The 20,256-nt window shown below is 31.2% G+C and overlaps 1 protein-coding gene across 4 annotated transcripts in view; it reads right to left on the bottom strand.

Annotated features, from left to right (window-relative positions):
* Gale (UDP-galactose 4'-epimerase) overlaps window positions 1-20,256 on the bottom strand; it is a 67,163-nt gene that overhangs the window by 35,129 nt on the left and 11,778 nt on the right. For 3 of the 4 annotated variants that reach the window (XM_075353797.1, XM_075353801.1, XM_075353799.1), the window contains exon 2: window positions 17,662-17,807. In XM_075353797.1, the coding sequence (XP_075209912.1) occupies window positions 17,662-17,794 (133 nt within the window). In that variant the 5' untranslated portion in view covers window positions 17,795-17,807. Of the gene's footprint in view, window positions 1-17,661; window positions 17,808-17,901; window positions 18,054-20,256 lie in introns of those variants that run through there. The other variant, XM_075353798.1, reaches the window with a different exon arrangement.

Here is a 20,256-nt window from a genome sequence, read left to right as displayed (position 1 = left end):
TAACAGTTGAAGTCATAGTTAATTAAACAGATGCCCATAAAATAATGTTGACTTCCGTTCTTTTTAGCTGGATAACTCCAACTTCTAGGTTGTTCTAGTGGTGAATGTATCTTCCCAAATCAGCTGATTTATCATATCTCAGGAATGGTTGAACTGAGACTGTACAAGACTACATTTAAGTTACACTCATACATATCATCCTCAGATGCAATACCTGAACAGTAATTCCTGGAGGCTAAACAGGAAAAAGAAAGAAAGATAACTCCATACTACAACGTGTGTTTTTATGGCAATTTTCAAATTAAAACAAAATGAGATTTTTTTTGCTTTTGATTATTTTTTTGAAAATATTCAACCATATATATATATATATATATCTACCAATGAGATGTAGTTAATCAAAAGTTTTAAACACATCATTAACAGAAGCCAGTATCTTTGTTTTACATTTGTTTAAAAATCACAAAAATGTGAAAATAAAAAAAAAAAATAAAATAAATAATATTCATAAAGGACTTTTATTTCCTTTTGTAAACCACAAAATGCATGGTATACTATCACACTGTTACATAAGTAATTTTATTATGTAGACTACCTGTATATTCATCTGTAACTGAAATAATTTGCAAAACAATTCACAATTTAATAATTTCAAAATTATAAATTTTTGGTGGAAAAAATAAAAAATAAAAGAAACAAATTCTAAAGCTGTTCATATAGAGAAAAGCCAATCTAATATGTAATTTCTTGGTACTGTTGCCTTAAACAGCTATCTACCTTAAACCAGTTTCTTCTCTCAACACAAATACTAGAAAATAAAACACGAGTAAAAATATTATAATTTATAACAAAATATTACTTATAAAATTTAAAAATACATTAACTTAAGTTACATAAATAAAACATAAATTTTTTTATTTTCTTCTAACACTTCTACATTAAAATTATAATTATTCTTTATCAGTGAAATAACTCTTTTTTTGAACAGGCTACTTCAGATAAATTTTTTCAAAGAAAAACTATTCATAAAAATTGAATGACATTAAAAAAAAACTGAATATTATTTCTTGATAAAATGTTTTTTTAAATCTAACATTTAATATTTAAAAAAACAACTTTAAATTAAAAACATCAACATTTTTATTTAGAAAACAATTTTTTTTTTTCTTCAGTCATTTGACTGGTTTGATGCAGCTCTCCAAGATTCCCTATCTAGTGCTAGTCGTTTCATTTCAGTATACCCTCTACATCCTACATCCCTATCAATTTTTTTTACATATTTCAAACGTGGCCTGCCTACATAATTTTTCCTTCTACCTGTCCCTCCAATATTAAAGCGACTATTCCAGGATGCCTTAATATGTGGCCTATAAGTCTGCATGTTCTTTTGGCTATATTTTTGCAAATGCTTCTTTCTTCATCTATTTGCCGCAACACCTCTTCATTTGACACTTTATCCACCCATTTGATTTTTAACATTCTCCTGTAGCACCACATTTCAAAAGCCTCTAATCTTTTCTTCTCAGGTACGCCGATCGTCCAAGTTTCACTTCCATATAAAGCGACACTCCAAACATACACTTTCAAAAATCTTTTCCTGACATTTAAATTAATTTTTGATGTAAACAAATTATATTTCTTACTGAAGGCTCGTTTAGCTTGTGCTATTCGGCATTTTATATCGCTCCTGCTTCGTCCATCTTTAGTAATTCTACTTCCCAAATAACAAAATTCTTCTACCTCCATAATCTTTTCTCCTCCTATTTTCACATTCAGTGATCCATCTTTGTTATTTCTACTACATTTCATTACTTTTGTTTTGTTCTTGTTTATTTTCATGCGATAGTTCTTGCGTAGGACTTTATCTATGCCGTTCATTGTTTCTTCTAAATCCTTTTACTCTCGACTAGAATTACTATATCATCAGCAAATCGTAGCATCTTTATCTTTTCACCTTGTACTGTTACTCCTTATCTAAATTGTTCTTTAACATCATTAACTGCTAGTTCCATGTAAAGATTAAAAAGTAACGGAGACAGGGAACATCCTTGTCAGACTCCCTTTCTTATTACAGCTTCTTTCTTATGTTCTTCAATTGTTACTGTTGCTGTTTGGTTCCTGTACATGTTAGCAATTGTTCTTCTATCTCTGTATTTGAACCCTAATTTTTTTTAAATGTTGAACATTTTATTCCAGTCTACGTTATCGAATGCCTTTTCTAGGTCTATGAACGCCAAGTATGTCGGTTTGTTTTTCTTTAATCTTCCTTCTACTATTAATCTGAGGCCTAAAATTGCTTCCCTTGTCCCTATACTTCTCCTGAAACCAAATCGGTCTTCTCCTAACACTTCCTCCACTCTCCTCTCAATTCTTCTGTATAGAATTCTAGTTAAGATTTTTGATGCATGACTAGTTAAACTAATTGTTCTGTATTCTTTACATTTATCTGCCCCTGCTTTCTTTGGTATCATTACTATAACACTTTTTTTGAAGTCTGACGGAAATTCCCCTTTTTCATAAATATTACACACCAGTTTGTATAATCTATCAATCGCTTCCTCACCTGCACTGCGCAGTAATTCTACAGGTATTCCGTCTATTCCAGGAGCCTTTCTGCCATTTAAATCTTTTAATGCTCTCTTAAATTCAGATCTCAGTATTGTTTCTCCCATTTCATCCTCCTCAACTTTCTCTTCTTCCTCTATAACACCATTTTCTAATTAATTTCCTCCGTATAACTCTTCAATATATTCCACCCATCTATCGACTTTACCTTTCGTATTATATATTGGTGTACCATCTTTGTTTAACACATTATTAGATTTTAATTTATGTACCCCAAAATTTTCCTTAACTTTCCTGTATGCTCCGTCTATTTTACCAATGTTCATTTCTCTTTCCACTTCTGAACACTTTTCTTTAATCCACTCTTCTTTCGCCAGTTTGCCTTTCCTGTTTATAGCATTTCTTAATTGCCGATAGTTCCTTTTACTTTCTTCATCACTAGAATTCTTATATTTTCTACGTTCATCCATCAGCTGCAATATATCGTCTGAAACCCAAGGTTTTCTACCAGTTCTCTTATTTCTGCCTAAGTTTGCTTCTGCTGATTTAAGAATTTCCTTTTTAACATTCTGTTAAAAGGTTTTTCTGTCTTTGTTTTAGAAAACAAATATTTAAAATATTTTACAATAATGTCACATTTCTGAATCATGAATTCAACTGAAAAAAATTCAGTTTAATAAATGTGTTTTTCAGAAAACCAAAAAAAAAAGCTTAATAAAATTCAAGAATATTACTAAGAAACTGTCCTTTAAGGCAGTTTTTTAAAATCTTTTCCTATATTTTTAAAGTGTTATTAAGCTTGTGTTTTTTCATATTTAATCTTTATCTTTTAAATTTAATGGAATACACAGAAATTTTAATTAACATTAAATAAAGAATAAAATACGACCTTAAAATAAATAGTTAAACAAAAATTAAAATTATTCTACTGAACTAGATAGCATTCATATGCATGTTAAAAGCCATAACTAGATGGTTGTAGGCAAACTGACATTTAACATCAGACAATCCTGAAAATGGGAATGATTCTCAAAAATTACAAGCATCCCATGTAAAATGGAACAAGTATACATACATAACTAATATCTCCCATACTAGTTAAAGCGATGAGTGAAGCAGTTTTTTGTTTCCTTATACACTGAGCTCAATGTGCTATTCCACACCATTCCAACATTTTCTAAGTAAAATAGTATAAATATATCAAGCTCTTCTGTAACTATTGTATAATTTACCACACAGACTAGTTGTACAATGAACACTATAACTATCAGAGAAAGCAAATGTAACAAGTTTATTGTTCTTATGTTTTACATGCATGCATCACAACCATAAGAAAAATTGTCAAAGTAGTTCAAAAAATAAAATAACCTTTTTTGTATAGGAAAAAACACATTATACACAATAGATATATTTTACATTTATAATTTGAAATGTGCTTGGTTTTCAATCTCTGCTTATTATAGTCTACTGTTACTATTCCATTCCATTTTTAAAAAATTATATCTTCAATTGTATCTTGAATGAAAATTATTATCAATTGCTAAAAAAAAAAAATGTTGGCAATTACCAGTCTAAATTCAGTATAATATTATGAATGCTTAGTTCCTCTTTAATTTGTTTAACCTGGACTGAACTTTAGATTATTTTTCGTTCTTATTCTACAATAGCATTTCAGTCAAATTCCTATAAAATTTTCATCTATTTTTACATATTTGGTTATATAATCTCTTTCTTGTGAAATATATAAGCCTGCACTGTTGTTGTAGACAAGATCTTTGAATTATAATGGATATAATTCTACCGATTAAAATAATTATTTTACCGTATTTCATTTATTAAATTAAGATAAAATGTTTCTGTTAATTTAATAGATTTTATAGGTATGAACCTTTTGAAGGTAGCCAAATTATGTAATTTTTTTGTAGCAAGTGCTTACACACACACGTGCGCGCGCGCATGCACAGTAAATACTTTTGCTGCTTATAAATTGTTAATATTGTACTTTATTTTCATGTAATCTTACTACTTTGAACAAACTTGAAGCAAAAACCTATAATTTCGCCTTGATCCCATTTATAATCTAGGTTAACCCATTGCATCAACTTTTAATATGCATATGCATAGGATTACATACGAATGGAAAAACCGGGCAACTAAAAATTTCAAAATGAGCCTATCTTAATGAGTTCTAATGATTTCGCAAATTAAATTTTGGTAGTCTGTTATATTTGTATTTACATTCTTTATTAGTGAAATATATTTTCTAACTCAACATGCACTTAATAAAAAAGAAAAAGAAATTAAATCCATTCCCTCTGATTAAAAAGTAAAGCATTACATTAATTACTATTTCTATTAAAACAGTTCATTCCACATGCTTGACAGTAAATATTTTTCTTAAGTGATAAGAAACAGATGTAACCATATAAAAATAAAATCCATATCAGTTCAATTTGTACCATGCAGTATTTGAAGGATGACACTACCATAGTAAAACTTAACTAATGGGTTTCAAAATTTCAGAATTTATGATTTGCAATGATTGCTCAGAAAATAGTTTTAAATGAATGGGATAAAGTTTTTCCTTTTACAACCTAAGCATTCAACTCCAGAAATATATTAGAAAATAAAATTGTAAATTGAAGAGAGAAGTTACTTTAAAATCCCAGTGGTTTAAGTCACATTTAATCAATTGGTTTACTAAAAAGTGAAAAACTTAAGCTAAATAGTATTGAGTACAGTTCCACTGCATGTTGTTGGTACTAAAAAAAATAATCTGCCTTTCAAAATACGCAGTTTAATAGATAAAAGTAATGAAAACTGCTAAGTCACGTAATAACAAACATATTCTGCTTGTAGAATAGAAAAACAATATAAAATTTATAGATAAAAGAAAGTAATGGGGAAAATTCATTCAAATTCCTGATTCTACTTCATAGATACTGATATACACTTTCTCTCCCTCTATGAATCATGAGACCTTGAGACGGTGAGGGGGCTTGAGTGCTCAGTGATACAGAGTAGCTGGACAGAAGGTACAACTATATTGAAGAAGTATCTATTGACAGCCAAACTAAGGAATGATTCCTGAAAGAGAACAGCACAGCTCTTTCAGTAATTGTTAAGGAGGAATTAACCGGCCATATCAAAATCACTCAATCTTCTGAGTACTGCGCAGCTGAAAGTAACGGAAAACTAGAGCTGCTTTTTTTTCCAAGAAAATGTAACTCTGCATTTTTATGTAAAAACGATGGAGGCGCCTTCCTTGGTAAAAATTCTGGAGGTAAACTAGTCCTCTCTTCGGATCTCTGGGACAGGATTACTAAGGAAGGGGTCACCAGAAATTAAAAAAATAACATTCCACGAGTCAAAGCCTGAAATGTTAGAAACCTAAAAAGAGGTTGGTAGGTTATAAAATTTAAAGAGGGAAATGGATAGGTTAAATGTAGATGTAGTAAGAATTAGTGAGGTTCGTTGGGAAGAGGAAAAAGACTTTTGATTAGGTGATTTTAGAATAATTAACTCAGATTCAAATAAAAGGCAGACAGGAGTAGGTTTCATAATGCACAGCGATAGAATTATTGTAATAAGGATAAAATCAAAATTTAAGTCTACAATTGTTAACGTCTATATGCCTACAAGTGCCCATGATGATGGTGAGGTAGAGGGTGCATACAAAGAAATTTTTGAAGCAATAAACACAGAAAAGGGGATAAAAATTTAATAATTTTCATTCGCTGGAGACAGGAATGCAAACATTGGAAAAGGCAAGGAAGCAAATATTGTGGATGAATATGGGCTGAGCAAAAGGAATGAAAGAGGGGGCCGACTTATAGAGTTTTGCATGACGTATAATTGCCAACATCCAGTTTAAAAATCATAATAGAATATACACATGGAAAAAGCCAGGTGATACTGCAAGGTATCAGATAGATTATATGATGGTTAACCAAAGATTTACAAATCAACTCAGCAAAGCTTATCCTGGAGCAGACACTGATAGCGACCATAATTTAGTAATAATGAAATTTAGATTGGGGTTTATAAACCTGAAGAAACGATATCAGATGAATCAGTAGAATTTAGAGAAGCTTGAGGAAGAGAATGCAAAGAAAATTTCTCAGGAGGACAGTGCAGGAGGTCTGAGTAAAAATGGTAGGGTAGAAAATATAGAAAAATGGGAGAATGTTAAAAAGTAAATTCTTAAATCAGCAGAAGGGAACTTAAGCGAAACAAAGAGAACTGGTAGAAAACCTTGAATATCACAGGATATGTTGCAGCTGATGGATGAACATAGAAAATATAAGAATGATAGTGATGAAGAAAGTAAAAGGAACTATCGACAATTAAGAAATACTATAAACAGGAAGTTCAAACTAGCGAAAGATGAGTGGATTAAAGAAAACTGTTCAGAAGTGGAAAGAGAAATGATCATTGGTAAAATAGATGAAGCATACAGGAAAGTAAGGAAAATTTTGTGGTACATAAAATAAAATCTAATAATGTGTTAAACAAAGATGGTACACCAATTTATAACACGAAAGGCAAGGTTGATACGTGGGTGTAATATATTGAAGAGCTATATAAAGGAAATTAATTAGAAAATGGTGTTATAGAGGAAGAAGATGAAAGGGGAGAAACAATACTGAGATCTGAATTTAAGAGAGCATTAAAAGATTTGAATGGCAGAAACACTCCTGGAATAGACGGAACACCTGCAGAATTACTGTGCAGTACAGGTAAGGAAGTGATAGGTAGATTATATATAGTGATGTATAATATTTACAAACAGGGAAAGTTCTGTCAGACTTCAAAAACAGTGTTATTGTCATGATACCAAAGAGAGCAGGAGCAGATAAATGTGAAGAATACAGAACAATTAGCTTAACTATTCTTGCATCAAAAATCTTAACTAGAATTCTGTTAAGAATTGAGAGGAGAGTGGAAGAAGTGTTATAGAAATTTGGTTACAAGAAAAGTATAGGGACAAAGGAAGCAATTTTAGCATTCCAATTAATAGTAGAAGGTAGATTAAAGAAAATCAAACTAACATACTTGGCATTTATAGACCTAGAAAAGGCATTTGATAATGTAGACTGGAATAAAATGTTCAGCATTTTAAAAAAATCAGGGTTCAAGTAACATTTACAGGAACCAAATAGCAACAGTAATAATTGAAGAAGATAAGAAAGAAGTCGTAATGAAAAAAGGGAGTCTGACAAGGATGTTCTGTAACACCATTATTTTTAATCTTAATAATGAATTGGTAGAATGAATTGAACTGAACTAATAAATAGTGCTAATGAATAGAACTGAACACTGAACATGAAGAACTAGCAGTTAATGATGTTAAAGAACAATTTAGATCCGGAGTAACAGTACAAGGTGAAAAGATAAAGATACTACGATTTGCTGATGAATTAGTAATTCTAGCTGAGAGTAAGTGAGAGTAAAAAAGATTTAGAAGAAACAATGAATGGCATGGATAAAGTCCTACATAAGAACGACCGAATGAAAATAAACAAGTACAAAATGAAAGTAATGAAATGTAGTAGGAATAATGTAAATTAACGACTGAATATAAAAATAGGAAGAGAAATGATTATGGAGGTAGAAAAATTTTGTTATTTTGGAAGTAGAATTACTAAAGATAGACGAAGCAGGAATGATATAAAATGACAAATAGCACAGGTAAAATGATCCTTTAGTCAGAAATATAATTTGTTTGCATCAAAAATTAATTTAAACATCAGGAAAACATTTTTGAAAGTATATGTTTGGAGTGTGTATATGTCCAAGTGAAACTTGGACAATCGAAGTACCTGAGAAGAAAAGATTACAAGCTTTTGAAATGTGGTGATAGGAAACAGACTTATAGGCCACATATTAAAGCATCCTGGAATAATTGCTTTAATATTGGAGGGACAGGTATATGGGAAATTGTGAATGGAGTTAACATTTAGAATATGTAACAATTGTAAAAAAATTGGATGCAGGATATAGGGGTTATACCGAAATGAAACAACTGGCACTAGATAGGGAATCTTGGAGAGTTGGAGTCATTTGACTTAAAACAAAAAAAATGCACTTTCTATACAAAACTTTTTATCAAATTCACTAACATTTTTTTAAAGTCCGAATTAATATTTCACTGAAGTGAAATGAAAGGGAAAGTGATAATAAAAAAGGAAAAAAGGTTAAATAAAGAAATTTATAATAATCATTATAAAATGCATTTTAAGTTTTTTAAAAATGATTAAAAAACAACTCGCTTCATCATTTCAAATTTATCTGCATCAACACTAATGCAGAAGCTAATAGTAGGTCTATTCAAAAAGTATCCTTCCTTCAAGACAAATTTTGTAATGTTTTTGTTTCATTCAAGCACTGCTTTATATTAACACTTTTCCTAATACTATAAACATTTCTAGTTTTATAATGGAATGGTATTTAGTTATGTTATCAAATCTTTCATAGTTGTCTGTTGGCTCACAAAAATAACATTTCAAATAACATTTTTAGCTTAGAGAGTAACTGGAAATCACAGGAAAGTATATCTGAACAGAAAAGTGCTTGGTGAACTGGGAAATCAGTGTTTTGTTAAAAATTCTGGGATGGATTTAAGGAATGGAATACAATATTTTTTATGATGCTTTCAACTGTGAAATTTCCACAGATATAAGTATAAGAGGTGCGACAATAAAGTAATGAGACTGATTTTTCTTTTCAAGATGTGGCAACCCTGCAGCTTGCGTAGGCACACCATCTTTTTTGACCTTGGTCTATAAGCTACTTCTAGTCCAAGCGGCACATTGATGGAACTGCTCAGTCGTGAGTTGTGCTGTAATAAGTGAACACGTGTTTGTGTCTCTAGTCACAGGAAATTGCACAACGGTATGCCATTTCTTTTTGCGTTAAATTGGGTGAAAATGCGACAACAACTTATGGTAAGCTTCAGAAGGCTTTTGGAGAAGGTTATGTCAAGAGCTCAAGTTTTTCGGCGGCAAAAAATTTTTAGTGAAGGCAGAACGAATGTTGAAGATGAAGACCGCAGTGGACGACCATCAACCTCACGGACAGATGTCAACTTGACAACGTGAAATCGTAAGATCTGATCGAAGATTATTTGTGAAAATGATTGCAGAAGAACTCAACATCAATCGAGAAACGGTTCGTCTAATATTAACTGAAGATCTTGGTATGAGAAAGATTTGTGCAAAAATGGTCCCCAAAAATCTCACACAACAACAGCGAGAAACACGGAAAAATGTGGCAGCCGATCTGTTAGAGCAAACTGAAATCAATCCAGATTTGTTGAGCCGTGTTATCATTGGTGATGAAGGTTGGTCTTTTCAATACGATCCAGAGACAAAACGCCAAAGTTCGCAATGGTGCTCAAAGGGATCACCCAGACCAAAAAAAGCTCGCATGTCAGTCAAAAGTGAAATGCATGCTTGTGTGCTTCTTCGATTCCAAGGGAATTGTTCATAAAGAGTGGGTGCCTCCTGGATACCACTGCCAGATATTGCTCCGTGCGACTTTTTTCTATTTCGAAGAGTCAAAATGGTGGTCAAGGGACACCATTTTCAAACAACACAAGATGTCCAAAAAGCTGTGATGAGTGTCTTGGAGGATATTACAGAAGATGAGTTCCAGAAGTGTTACCATCAATGGCAGAAGCCTTGGAATAAGTGTGTGCAATCAGAGGGGAACTACTTTGAAGGAGACAACACTAAACATGACTAAAACGGTAAGCAACATTTTTTTTCACATCAGTCTCATTACTTTATTGTCGCACCTCGTAGATGAAAAGCAAAAGGTAATGAAAAACTTCTTGACTGGTTAAGCTTCTGGAGTGCAGTTATGTTAAATAAAACTTCATCATATTAAAAAACCTGTCAGCATCATTTTAACTCTGCACTTAAACTATCTTGTCAAGGATTGTTTGAAGACTTCAACTGCAATGAATGTTCTTTGTTTTCTGGAGTATATTAACTTTCATAGCCAGTTATTTTTGTCTTGAAAAGTCAGAATCCAACTTATCAGTCAGTGCTTTGTTTTTATCAGAAGAAAGAATTATTTTTAATTTTGCAGCCACCTTGTGTTAGTCAAATCATCATTAAAAATTGAATATAAAGAACCTTCACATAACAATATACTATAAGCAATTTCTCAGGCCTCCAATCAATGAAATAACATGATTAAATTGTACAAGTCTAAAAAAATACCACCTTTTTAAAATGATAGTATTATTATTTTCTTTATTTGTATAACCTCCATTAAATTGCTCCTGAATGCTTGGTGATTCTAAACATCATTTCAGCATGAATACCAATGAACTTTTGGGATAACTTGAATCAGTAGTGTTCAATATATTTTGCAAATACTGAACATGATAATGTAATGTACAGATTGTTGGCAGTGACTGATTTTACCAAGATGGCTAGAAAAATTCATGCTGCATAGTTTAATTACAGCATTGTGCTAAGACCTATCTCTTGATTCTAGCCTCTCAAGAAATTACTTAAGTCAATACTTTTTGACTCATATCTTAGAATGGATCTTCAGGAAGTATTTTTTTTGTGTATTAAAAAGTGTGCAATTTTTTAAGTTTGTTTTTAAGAAATGAGCCCTGCAAATGAATTTTTGTTTTATCAAAATTTTAATCACTAAGAAATACAATCTTTGTTCTAAAAATTTAATTCTTATATAATAAGACTATAATTTTTACATAATTAATTTATTTTAATTTTGCAGATAATTGCTATATTATGAAATTAACTTCACTGCTGTATTTTTACTTCAACTGTTATAATTTCCACACAATAATTTTTGTGCACATTACTCATAACTAATCGATGAAAAAGAAACTCAGCGATAAGGTCAATATTAAGTAAAAACTGTGAGGTCGGATAATAAAGTTAATGAGCTGACCGAAGTAAAATTTCTACATACATTAGTGCTGAATCTCAATGTAGTCCCCTTCAAAGTGATTTCCTTGCAAAGCTGTGCATTGATTCAGTCACCATTCAAAACACCTTTGGAATTGTTTTTGGTGAACTATCTTCAGTATAGCAATCACAATATTTCTGATGCTAGCAAAATGCATCCCTTTCAGTGTTTCCTTTAACTTTGGGAAAACAAAATAATACATGCGACCAGATCTGGTGAATAGAGTGGGTGTCTCAACACTGCCATTTTTTTTTTGTTGAGGTAAAAACTTTCACACACAATGATAGGTGAGCAGATGCACTGTCTTAATGTAAGGGTTATATTGGTAGACTCATCTCATTGAGGGCATGATTCGGAATGCCATATTAATTCTAAAAGAAATCTCAGCAAATGTTAATTTGCTTTGTTTCTCCTAATCAGCGAGCTATTTTGGTACCATTCTTATACACACCTTACTCATGTTAAGTTTTCCTAACAATATTCAACTGATCTGCTATATTTCTAATGGCCAGGTGATCTTCATATAAATTTGATGAACTTTCACAATGTTTTCATTAATTCTGCTTGCTGATGGTCATCTTGAATCATCATCAAAAACACTCTCTTCCCACAGAGAATAGTTCTATGAACTATTCATTCAAATATGAACTGGAATTTTGCCACGCAAGAGCAGCAAATGTGGTGGATTGCTGTAAGTAGTTAGTTGGATATGTGTGAAGAGGGAGCAACCATCCAGCCACACTCATAGGTCATGTTCCACCTCGTAGCAGAATGTCTGAGCAGGAGATACCATCGCCTATTGTGTAGTGGATTATAATTAGATTTCTCACCAATGAAAGTGTCAAATCCTCTGAAATTTTGACTCAACTCCAGCTATGGTTTGGGGATGCTACCCTATTGCAAAAATACAGTGGGGAATGAAAGTCATCTGTGGACTAGCGTCAATGATATCAACATTCAGGTCGTTTGTGACCTTGTGGAAGGTGACTGCTGCAATAATTGCATCAGAGGTGGCATAAGTGTTGGGAGGGTGCATAAAATGTTGTCAGATAATCTTGGATACAGCAAAGTGTTGGTGAGATGAGTTCAACATCTTCTCACTGAGGTACAGAGAGATGTTCAGAAAGACATCTGTCAGTGGTTTCTGAATTGCTTTGAGGAGAAGGAGAGGCATTTTTGGATCATATTGTAACCTTTCATGATATATGGATCACCACTACATCCCAGAAAGCAAGATAACAAATATGGTGTGGTGGAAAAGTGGGGAGGGGCACTAATCAAGGCCAAGAAATGCTTGTCAACAGGAAAAGTTATAGCAACTGTGTTTTGGGACTCAAAAGATGTACTGTTGATTAATTTCCTGCAAAACAAAGGAAGGTAAATGCAGCATACTACTGCCAATTATTGGATGACATCAGGGCTACTAATTGCAATAAAATGCCAGCAACCAATTCACAACATCTGCCTACTCCACAACGCATAACTGCATACAACAGCTCAGACTTGTGATAAACTCACTAAGATTAATTGGACACCTTTTGAACAGCTAACGTACAGTCCAGACTTGTCACTGTGTGATTGCCATGTTTGGTTTGCAGAAAAAAGCTTTAGGAGAAAAGGATTAAAAAATTATGCCACAGTAAAGTATTATGTGCATAATTGGTTGTTGAGGCAATCATCTTGATGGGATCAGGAAGCTAACTATCTGGTAGAGAAAATGTATTTCTGTTGAAGGAAACTACATAGAAAAATGAGGTAATTTAATTGTAATTTTATCTAATATCAATATGATATAAAGCTAAATTTGTAAATTCCAATTTACATTTGAATGACCCTTATACTCACTTATAAACTGATGCTTTCTTGATATATGTTCATGTACTTTTTAACATGTTTATAATTCCACTTCTACTCTTACTAAGTTTGATGAGAAATTTTATGGTTTGTTGGTTACTTTCATTCAAATAATGACATTATGCTGACTATGTACTAAAATATACACAAATACTTATAGATTTCACTCAGATACAAAATGATACTGGCATCTCACACCAGTCAGATGCATGTATGATAAAATGAATTCAGCTTTCATAGTTTTAATGCAAGAAAGGTAAAAAAAATTAAGAATGATAGCAAATTTTCCCACTTCTGACCATACTAAATACAATACGAATATTCTTTCAATTTGTGCTTGCAAATTTTCTTCAGATAAATATGTAAAAATCATTTTCAGGTTTTTTGAATTTTAATATTTTAACGGGGTAAAAAAAAATAATTGTTCTTTACATTTTTGCCATTTTATGTTACAAGTGAAACAATCTTTAAGAGATTTGGTAACACTGTGATGGTAATTTATGTTTATAATTCTGAAATACGTATTTCATGAGTGAACTGACATCAGGAGATCTAAAAACCAATTAGTGGTTCCTGTACTGACCAAAATGTTGTTCTGAAGAAATTATAATACACAGTTAGTTTTTATAAAATGAGCAGGCTTCAATTTTTATTCTCATTATTATTATCATTATTATTCTCACAAGCATGAGTTTAACGAACTGATGGGAATGGGAATGGGGAGAAAAACAAGCCCTGACCAGCTAAACAACCTTCTGACTGCAATGGGAAATGTAAGTAACCAGATAGCACTGGTGAAGCCACAACAAGGATGCTAGAATATACAAATTTATATACAGAGCCAATCCGCCAAGTCATGGTGTAGGGCAATGGTTCCTCATGGTGGCACTAACTCTCTGATATTCTGATGCATCTGATTCTGCAAGGAAGAATTAAGTGCTTCAATATTAACACTAATAGTGTTAAAGTTGACACTAAAATTGAGATTAAAATTTTATCTCATTATTCATTGTGATACTATGTTTCAAGCCTATGTTGTAAAGCATAGTTATAACAGATGTGAAATTTTTTAAGTGTGAATTTTTTGACAAACATTCAACTTTTCCCTCTCCCTTTCCTATGCAATTAATGAAAATAATACTTTGCAAATTTAAAGTTAAAAAGAATAAAATTCCAATCTGGTCAGAATATTCTCAAAAACTTTCCTTATCATTAAACATATTAAGGTACAATTTCCAGCACATCCTATAAAATATTATGAAGATAATAATTACATTTGTTTGACCTGGCTTCATCTTTAGTTTTTTGTGACCAAGTAGCCAAATATATGAACTGTGAGTAAGCCTAATAATGTTTAGTGATATAAATTGTCATAATAATTGTGATATAAAAAAAAGCCAGTTATTTTTACACGGGTTTGAATACTAAATCGTGGATACCGGTGTTCTTTGGTGGTTGGGTTTCAATTAACCACACATCTCAGGAATGGTCGAACTGAGACTGTACAAGACTAACACTTCATTTACACTCGTACATATCATCCTCATTCATCCACTGAAGAATTATCTAAACGGTAGTTACTGGAGGCTAAACAGGAAAAAGAAAGTGATATAAATTGTGGAATGCTTAACATCAATGAAATAAACAGAATTCTGAATATACAATAATTACAGTTATTTTTCAATGTAACTGAAACTTTTCCAAAGATATGGAACCAATTTTAATTTTTTGCTTACACTCAGAATGCCTCTCAGCTATGATAATTTCAGAAAGTGTTTATAAATAATTACGTACCTATAAATTAATTAATCAGTGTGAGTTACTTTTTTGTTTAAATATGAGGCATATTCGCAAATCTGTGGATTGGTTGTTTGTGTAAGTATGTGTGTTGAGCTTAATGCTTTTGTTTAAGGTTTATTTTTATATTTTACAAGTTTAAGAGAACTTAAGGGCTCACTGACAATGAATATAATCTTTTATCCATTTTTGATACGAAATGTGAAACAAGGAGATTAGAGAACCTTATGGTTAAGTTTTAATGTGTGATGAACGGTTAAGAAAATAGGTTAGACAATAAGTTGTTAATGACAATATGGTACAGCTTGTAAATCTCATGACTTACTACAAATTTCAGACTGTTCTATATGAAACTGTGACAGATGATGATTATTCTATTTAATATTAAAAGAACTAGGCAATATTATTGTCTTACAAGAGCAATCATTTTATGAATGAAGTATTTAAAACTGGTTCCACGATAAGACAAATGTCTTTTATTGATAGAAACTATGTTGAAAAGTTGTCTAAGGTTTAGCCTTTCTATTAATAACAAGAATAAAAATAAATGTAATTACTTTTCAATAGTTGGTATAGTGTAATGGTACTTGCTTATAAAATACATCTGATATTTCTATATATTAATTGGAAAAGTGCTCATCAACTTATTAAGGATTACTTCTCCTATTTTCTGAACAGCTAGACAACTAAAATTTAGAGTAGTTATTTCTTGGGGGCAACATAAGGAGAAGTATTCAAAAATTATCTCTGCTAATAAAGGTAATATTAGAAAGGGGGTACTACAAAGACTGGAAGAATTGGAATTTTAAACTTGGAGATGTTCTACTTAATGCTAAGGTTTGTTTTTATTGTTTACTTCTAAAGAGGTAAATACAAATCATTACAAAGCTGTATTAATCAACTTCAGTATTGTTTAAGTGATGATAGAGATACCTTAAAGATATGTTATTCACAGAGAAATAAATACAGGATGAATCATAAAGTAAAATTATCTTTCTCATATTTAATTAAAAAGATTTATTAATATATTATTTTATATAAAAAATCTTATGTGGACATCACACGACTTCTTTGTACGCCTATTAAAATACATATACACATTTTTTCTGTACTTCATTTAAACTTATTCCATTTGAAAGTGAGATACGATCCTTCAATGCTTTAATAAAAGTGGACAGTTACACAATTGCTAAAATATTAGTTTTTATTATCATCAAATATTTATACAACTATTAATTCAACAACCGTATCTGAAATATTAGGTAAGAGTAAAAGTACCTTTATTACTCTTTAAATAAATATAAGCCTTACGTATATATATATATATCTAATACTATGTTTTTTAAATTATTATGATATAACCATAAAAAAAATGAAACAGGCGAAGGTTACTAAATTTTAGAGCGATATTTATTATCAAGTAAACAGAAACAAATACATAAATAAAATAATATTTCTAAATTATATTAAATAATCAATGTTTCACCAAATCTGATGTGGATAGCGCATGACTACCTTGTATGCCTATTATATTACATATATACAATTTTAAAAGTACATAAAATTTTATTACACTAATAACTTCTGATTGATTTTTTCAAAATTTTTTTTATTTTATTGCTATTATTGAATTATTATTTATTGTAAATTTTTTTTTATAATGAGGTAATAATTATTAATAAATCAATATATTTAAAGTTGGAAATGAAGTTGGATTCGAACCAATGTGCCTTCCCCTTGTAAGATCCAAATATTTCATTAATTAAAATTTTATTTGGCTATAACTCTGGAACCAATGAAAATAAGTACTAATGATATATTGTTGAAAAGCTCTCAGCAAGGCTTATTACTGCAGTTAAGAAAAAGTCCAAAATCCTAATTTTTTGGATTTTGGGCTTTTTTGGACACTTTTGATCCAGTCAATTGCAATCAAAAGGGGAGATGCACAACCAGATGTTACAATAGTCCTAAATCCAAAATTTCAACATCCTATGGCTAATCTTCTTTGAGTTATGCGAGATACATATGTATATATATATATATATATATATATATATGTACGTAGGTAGACGTGCCAAAACTGGTAAAAATGGATATTTCCGTTGAAATATGAAAACCAAAATTTTTTGCAATCACAATATTTCCTTTACTTCGTACAAGAAAGTAAAAACATATATTGATTCTTTATAATTTTTTTATATATGAATACATATACATATCCTCAACAGTAGTACATAAGTAGACAATTTTAATGAAAATGCAGTAAAGCTTTACAAGACACCTTTTTCTTGCTACTCATTCCCTATTCTGTTTAAGAAAAAAGTAAATAAGAAATATTCCAGTCAAGGTAATGCCAATACTAAATCCACAAGCAGCCTGAAAATAGAAAATTGCCATGGTTGACTCTACAAGTACAAATATATATATACACATAGAAGTAGTCAATCATATTGAACATAAAGACAGTTTAGAAGAAAGATATTAAACCCTCACCTTTATAAGCATTGACTAAATTATCAACTACAATTACAGAGTAGCCTTCCTCTAATAAAACCAATACAGCATGACTGCCAACAAATCCTGCTCCACCCGTCACCAATACAATGCGACTGTTTTTCTGTGACATATCTGATGAGGTTCTAAACATATAGAGTAAAATTAAAATAATGACTGATCTTATGTATATCTATATTATGTATATCATATAATTGAATTTCATCAGAACATACTTACCTTTGTATCCTGGGTAAGATGGTAAACTACCCTGATCTGGAGGTTCATTGTGGAATCCCTTTGAGGGCTAACTGTACACTCCCCTCACTTTCTCTTTTATTAGCATTTCTCTAGGAGCTTAAACTGCTTAGACCCAGTCTGTCCTAGGAATTCTTATAAGAATGTTAAAATTAGAGTAGCAACAATTTTATAAAACTACAACAGATAGTAAAACTGAACAGAAGGTATTTATAAGTAGAAATTGCAATTACAATTACATAATGAACTATCTATTGATAGATACACATTTATTACGAGGCTGACATAAATTTTGCACACTAGCATGCTACACAGAGACAAAAGGTACTATCGAGTTTGGCGTGGCAGCACATGATAGGTAATGCATTGAAATAATAATCAGTTTACTGGTTTTTTTCAGTAGCAGTTAAACTGGAGTCAAGTAGGGTCAATATGTCAACACAGTTAAAAAAGCATACAGTGATTCAATTTTTAACAGCAGAAAATGTGAATCCTACAAATATTTTTAATCGTTTAAAAGTGGTTTATAGTAGTGAAACTGTTGACAGAGTACTGTGAACAGATGGGCATTAAAATTTTGCAAATGTGAAGCTGGTTAAGTGACAATCAAGAATGCACCTCACTGTGGAAGACCAGTTTCTGTGACTGATGAAAAACATTGAAAGGAGGTGGACGGACAATTTGCTTCAATTTGGTGCAAATTGACTGGAAAATCACCCAGCAACACATCGCTATTCAGTTAGGCATATTTAAAGAACAAGTACGCCATATTATTGAGCAATTGGGTTACTGTAAAATATGTGCACAATGGGTACTGTGCAAACTCTCTGATGGCTCTCTGCAAGCTGAAGTTTGAGCCTATTCTGCATCTGCCATACTCATCAGATTTGGCTTAATGTAACTTCCACTTCTTCCCTCATCTCAAGAAGGATCTGTTCATTACACCACTGACGATAAGGTGAAGGAAGCTGTGGCCACTTGGATCTGAGAAAGACCGCCAGAATTTTTCAGTGATGGAATGGAAAAACTTATCACATGTTGGGAAAACTGTATCAGTGTAAACGGGGATTATACTGAAAAATAAATACTGCATTTAGTAGCTAAGGTATTGCACTTTTATTCACTTTTTATTTCACTTCTATGCTACGCATACATGTGCAAAATCTCACAGCTGAGCCTCGTATTTTTAATTGTTATCAGATACCTCGTATTTTTAATTGTTATCAGATAATTCATTCAGCATATCATTCACAGAAAGCATAAACTTGTGCATTCACATCACAAAAGGTCAACAGGTCATTGACATATTAATCATTGATAAAACTGTAAATACTCATAAATACAGTATTAAAATATCTTACACATACATATACTTTTTTAATCATATCTTTCTCTCTTTTTACAAAAGCTCATACCTTCAATAAATAAAATAATTCTTATTTTAACAAGAAATATAATGGGATTTTTATATTTACAAAACTCCATGTATATTTAACTTTCATTTAACTTTATTGCAAATTACCATCTTTCTAATAAAAGGTAAACTATTTAGATGCAGGATTGTAGAGCATTATTACAGTAAATAAAAAGTACAATTATTGTGATTAATATAAACTGTGTGATCAAATTCCTACAATAAGGAATTTATTTTTGAAGATGCATTATCAATGATCAGTGAAGTTTGATGATTGATAAGGGTAAAGAAAAAATTTGTATTTTCACATATGTTAACATTTTGGAAAACACGTTTGTCTAAATTTTACAGCTTGGAAATTGAATATACAAAAACTCTTGCTGTTAAAATGAGTTCTAAATAAAATAATGTATTATAAAATAGGCTTTAATATGGTATGTATCATAGTTTTTCTTTTCTTAATAATTAATTTAAAAATTACAGCTCATCTTTCATTATCCAAACTTTAGATCAAGAGGGGTCTGTATTTTTTTGAATGGGGAAGATTAGAGATGTAGCTTTACCTGATGGGTACAAAGTTTATTTTTGTGCCACCATACAGGAAAAAAGAGTCCCCAAGTCTGTTGCTAGTTGAGAGGGCTGCCTGCCCTCTCAACTAGCAACAAAGATGCGCTTGTTCTGGCATCCTAAACATGGCAAACCAAGTGGAGTCAGATCTGCACCTACAGAACCAATAATGGGGAAGGGCTTACGAATAAGGAAAAGAGGTCAATGGTGAGAAAGGTCAATTAAAATCTATCACAGAAATTGGGATAATTGACTGTCTTGCCCACAGGCTAGTATTAAATATAATATTACAGTTGCTACTATTAAATATATTTCGAATCAAATGGTATTTCTTTTGGCTACAATTTCAGTAAAAA

Source organism: Lycorma delicatula, chromosome 1 (genome assembly GCF_047948215.1).
Source record: "Lycorma delicatula isolate Av1 chromosome 1, ASM4794821v1, whole genome shotgun sequence".
Classification (NCBI taxonomy): Eukaryota; Metazoa; Arthropoda; class Insecta; order Hemiptera; family Fulgoridae; genus Lycorma; species Lycorma delicatula.
This window is presented reverse-complemented; position numbering and strand designations above follow the sequence as displayed.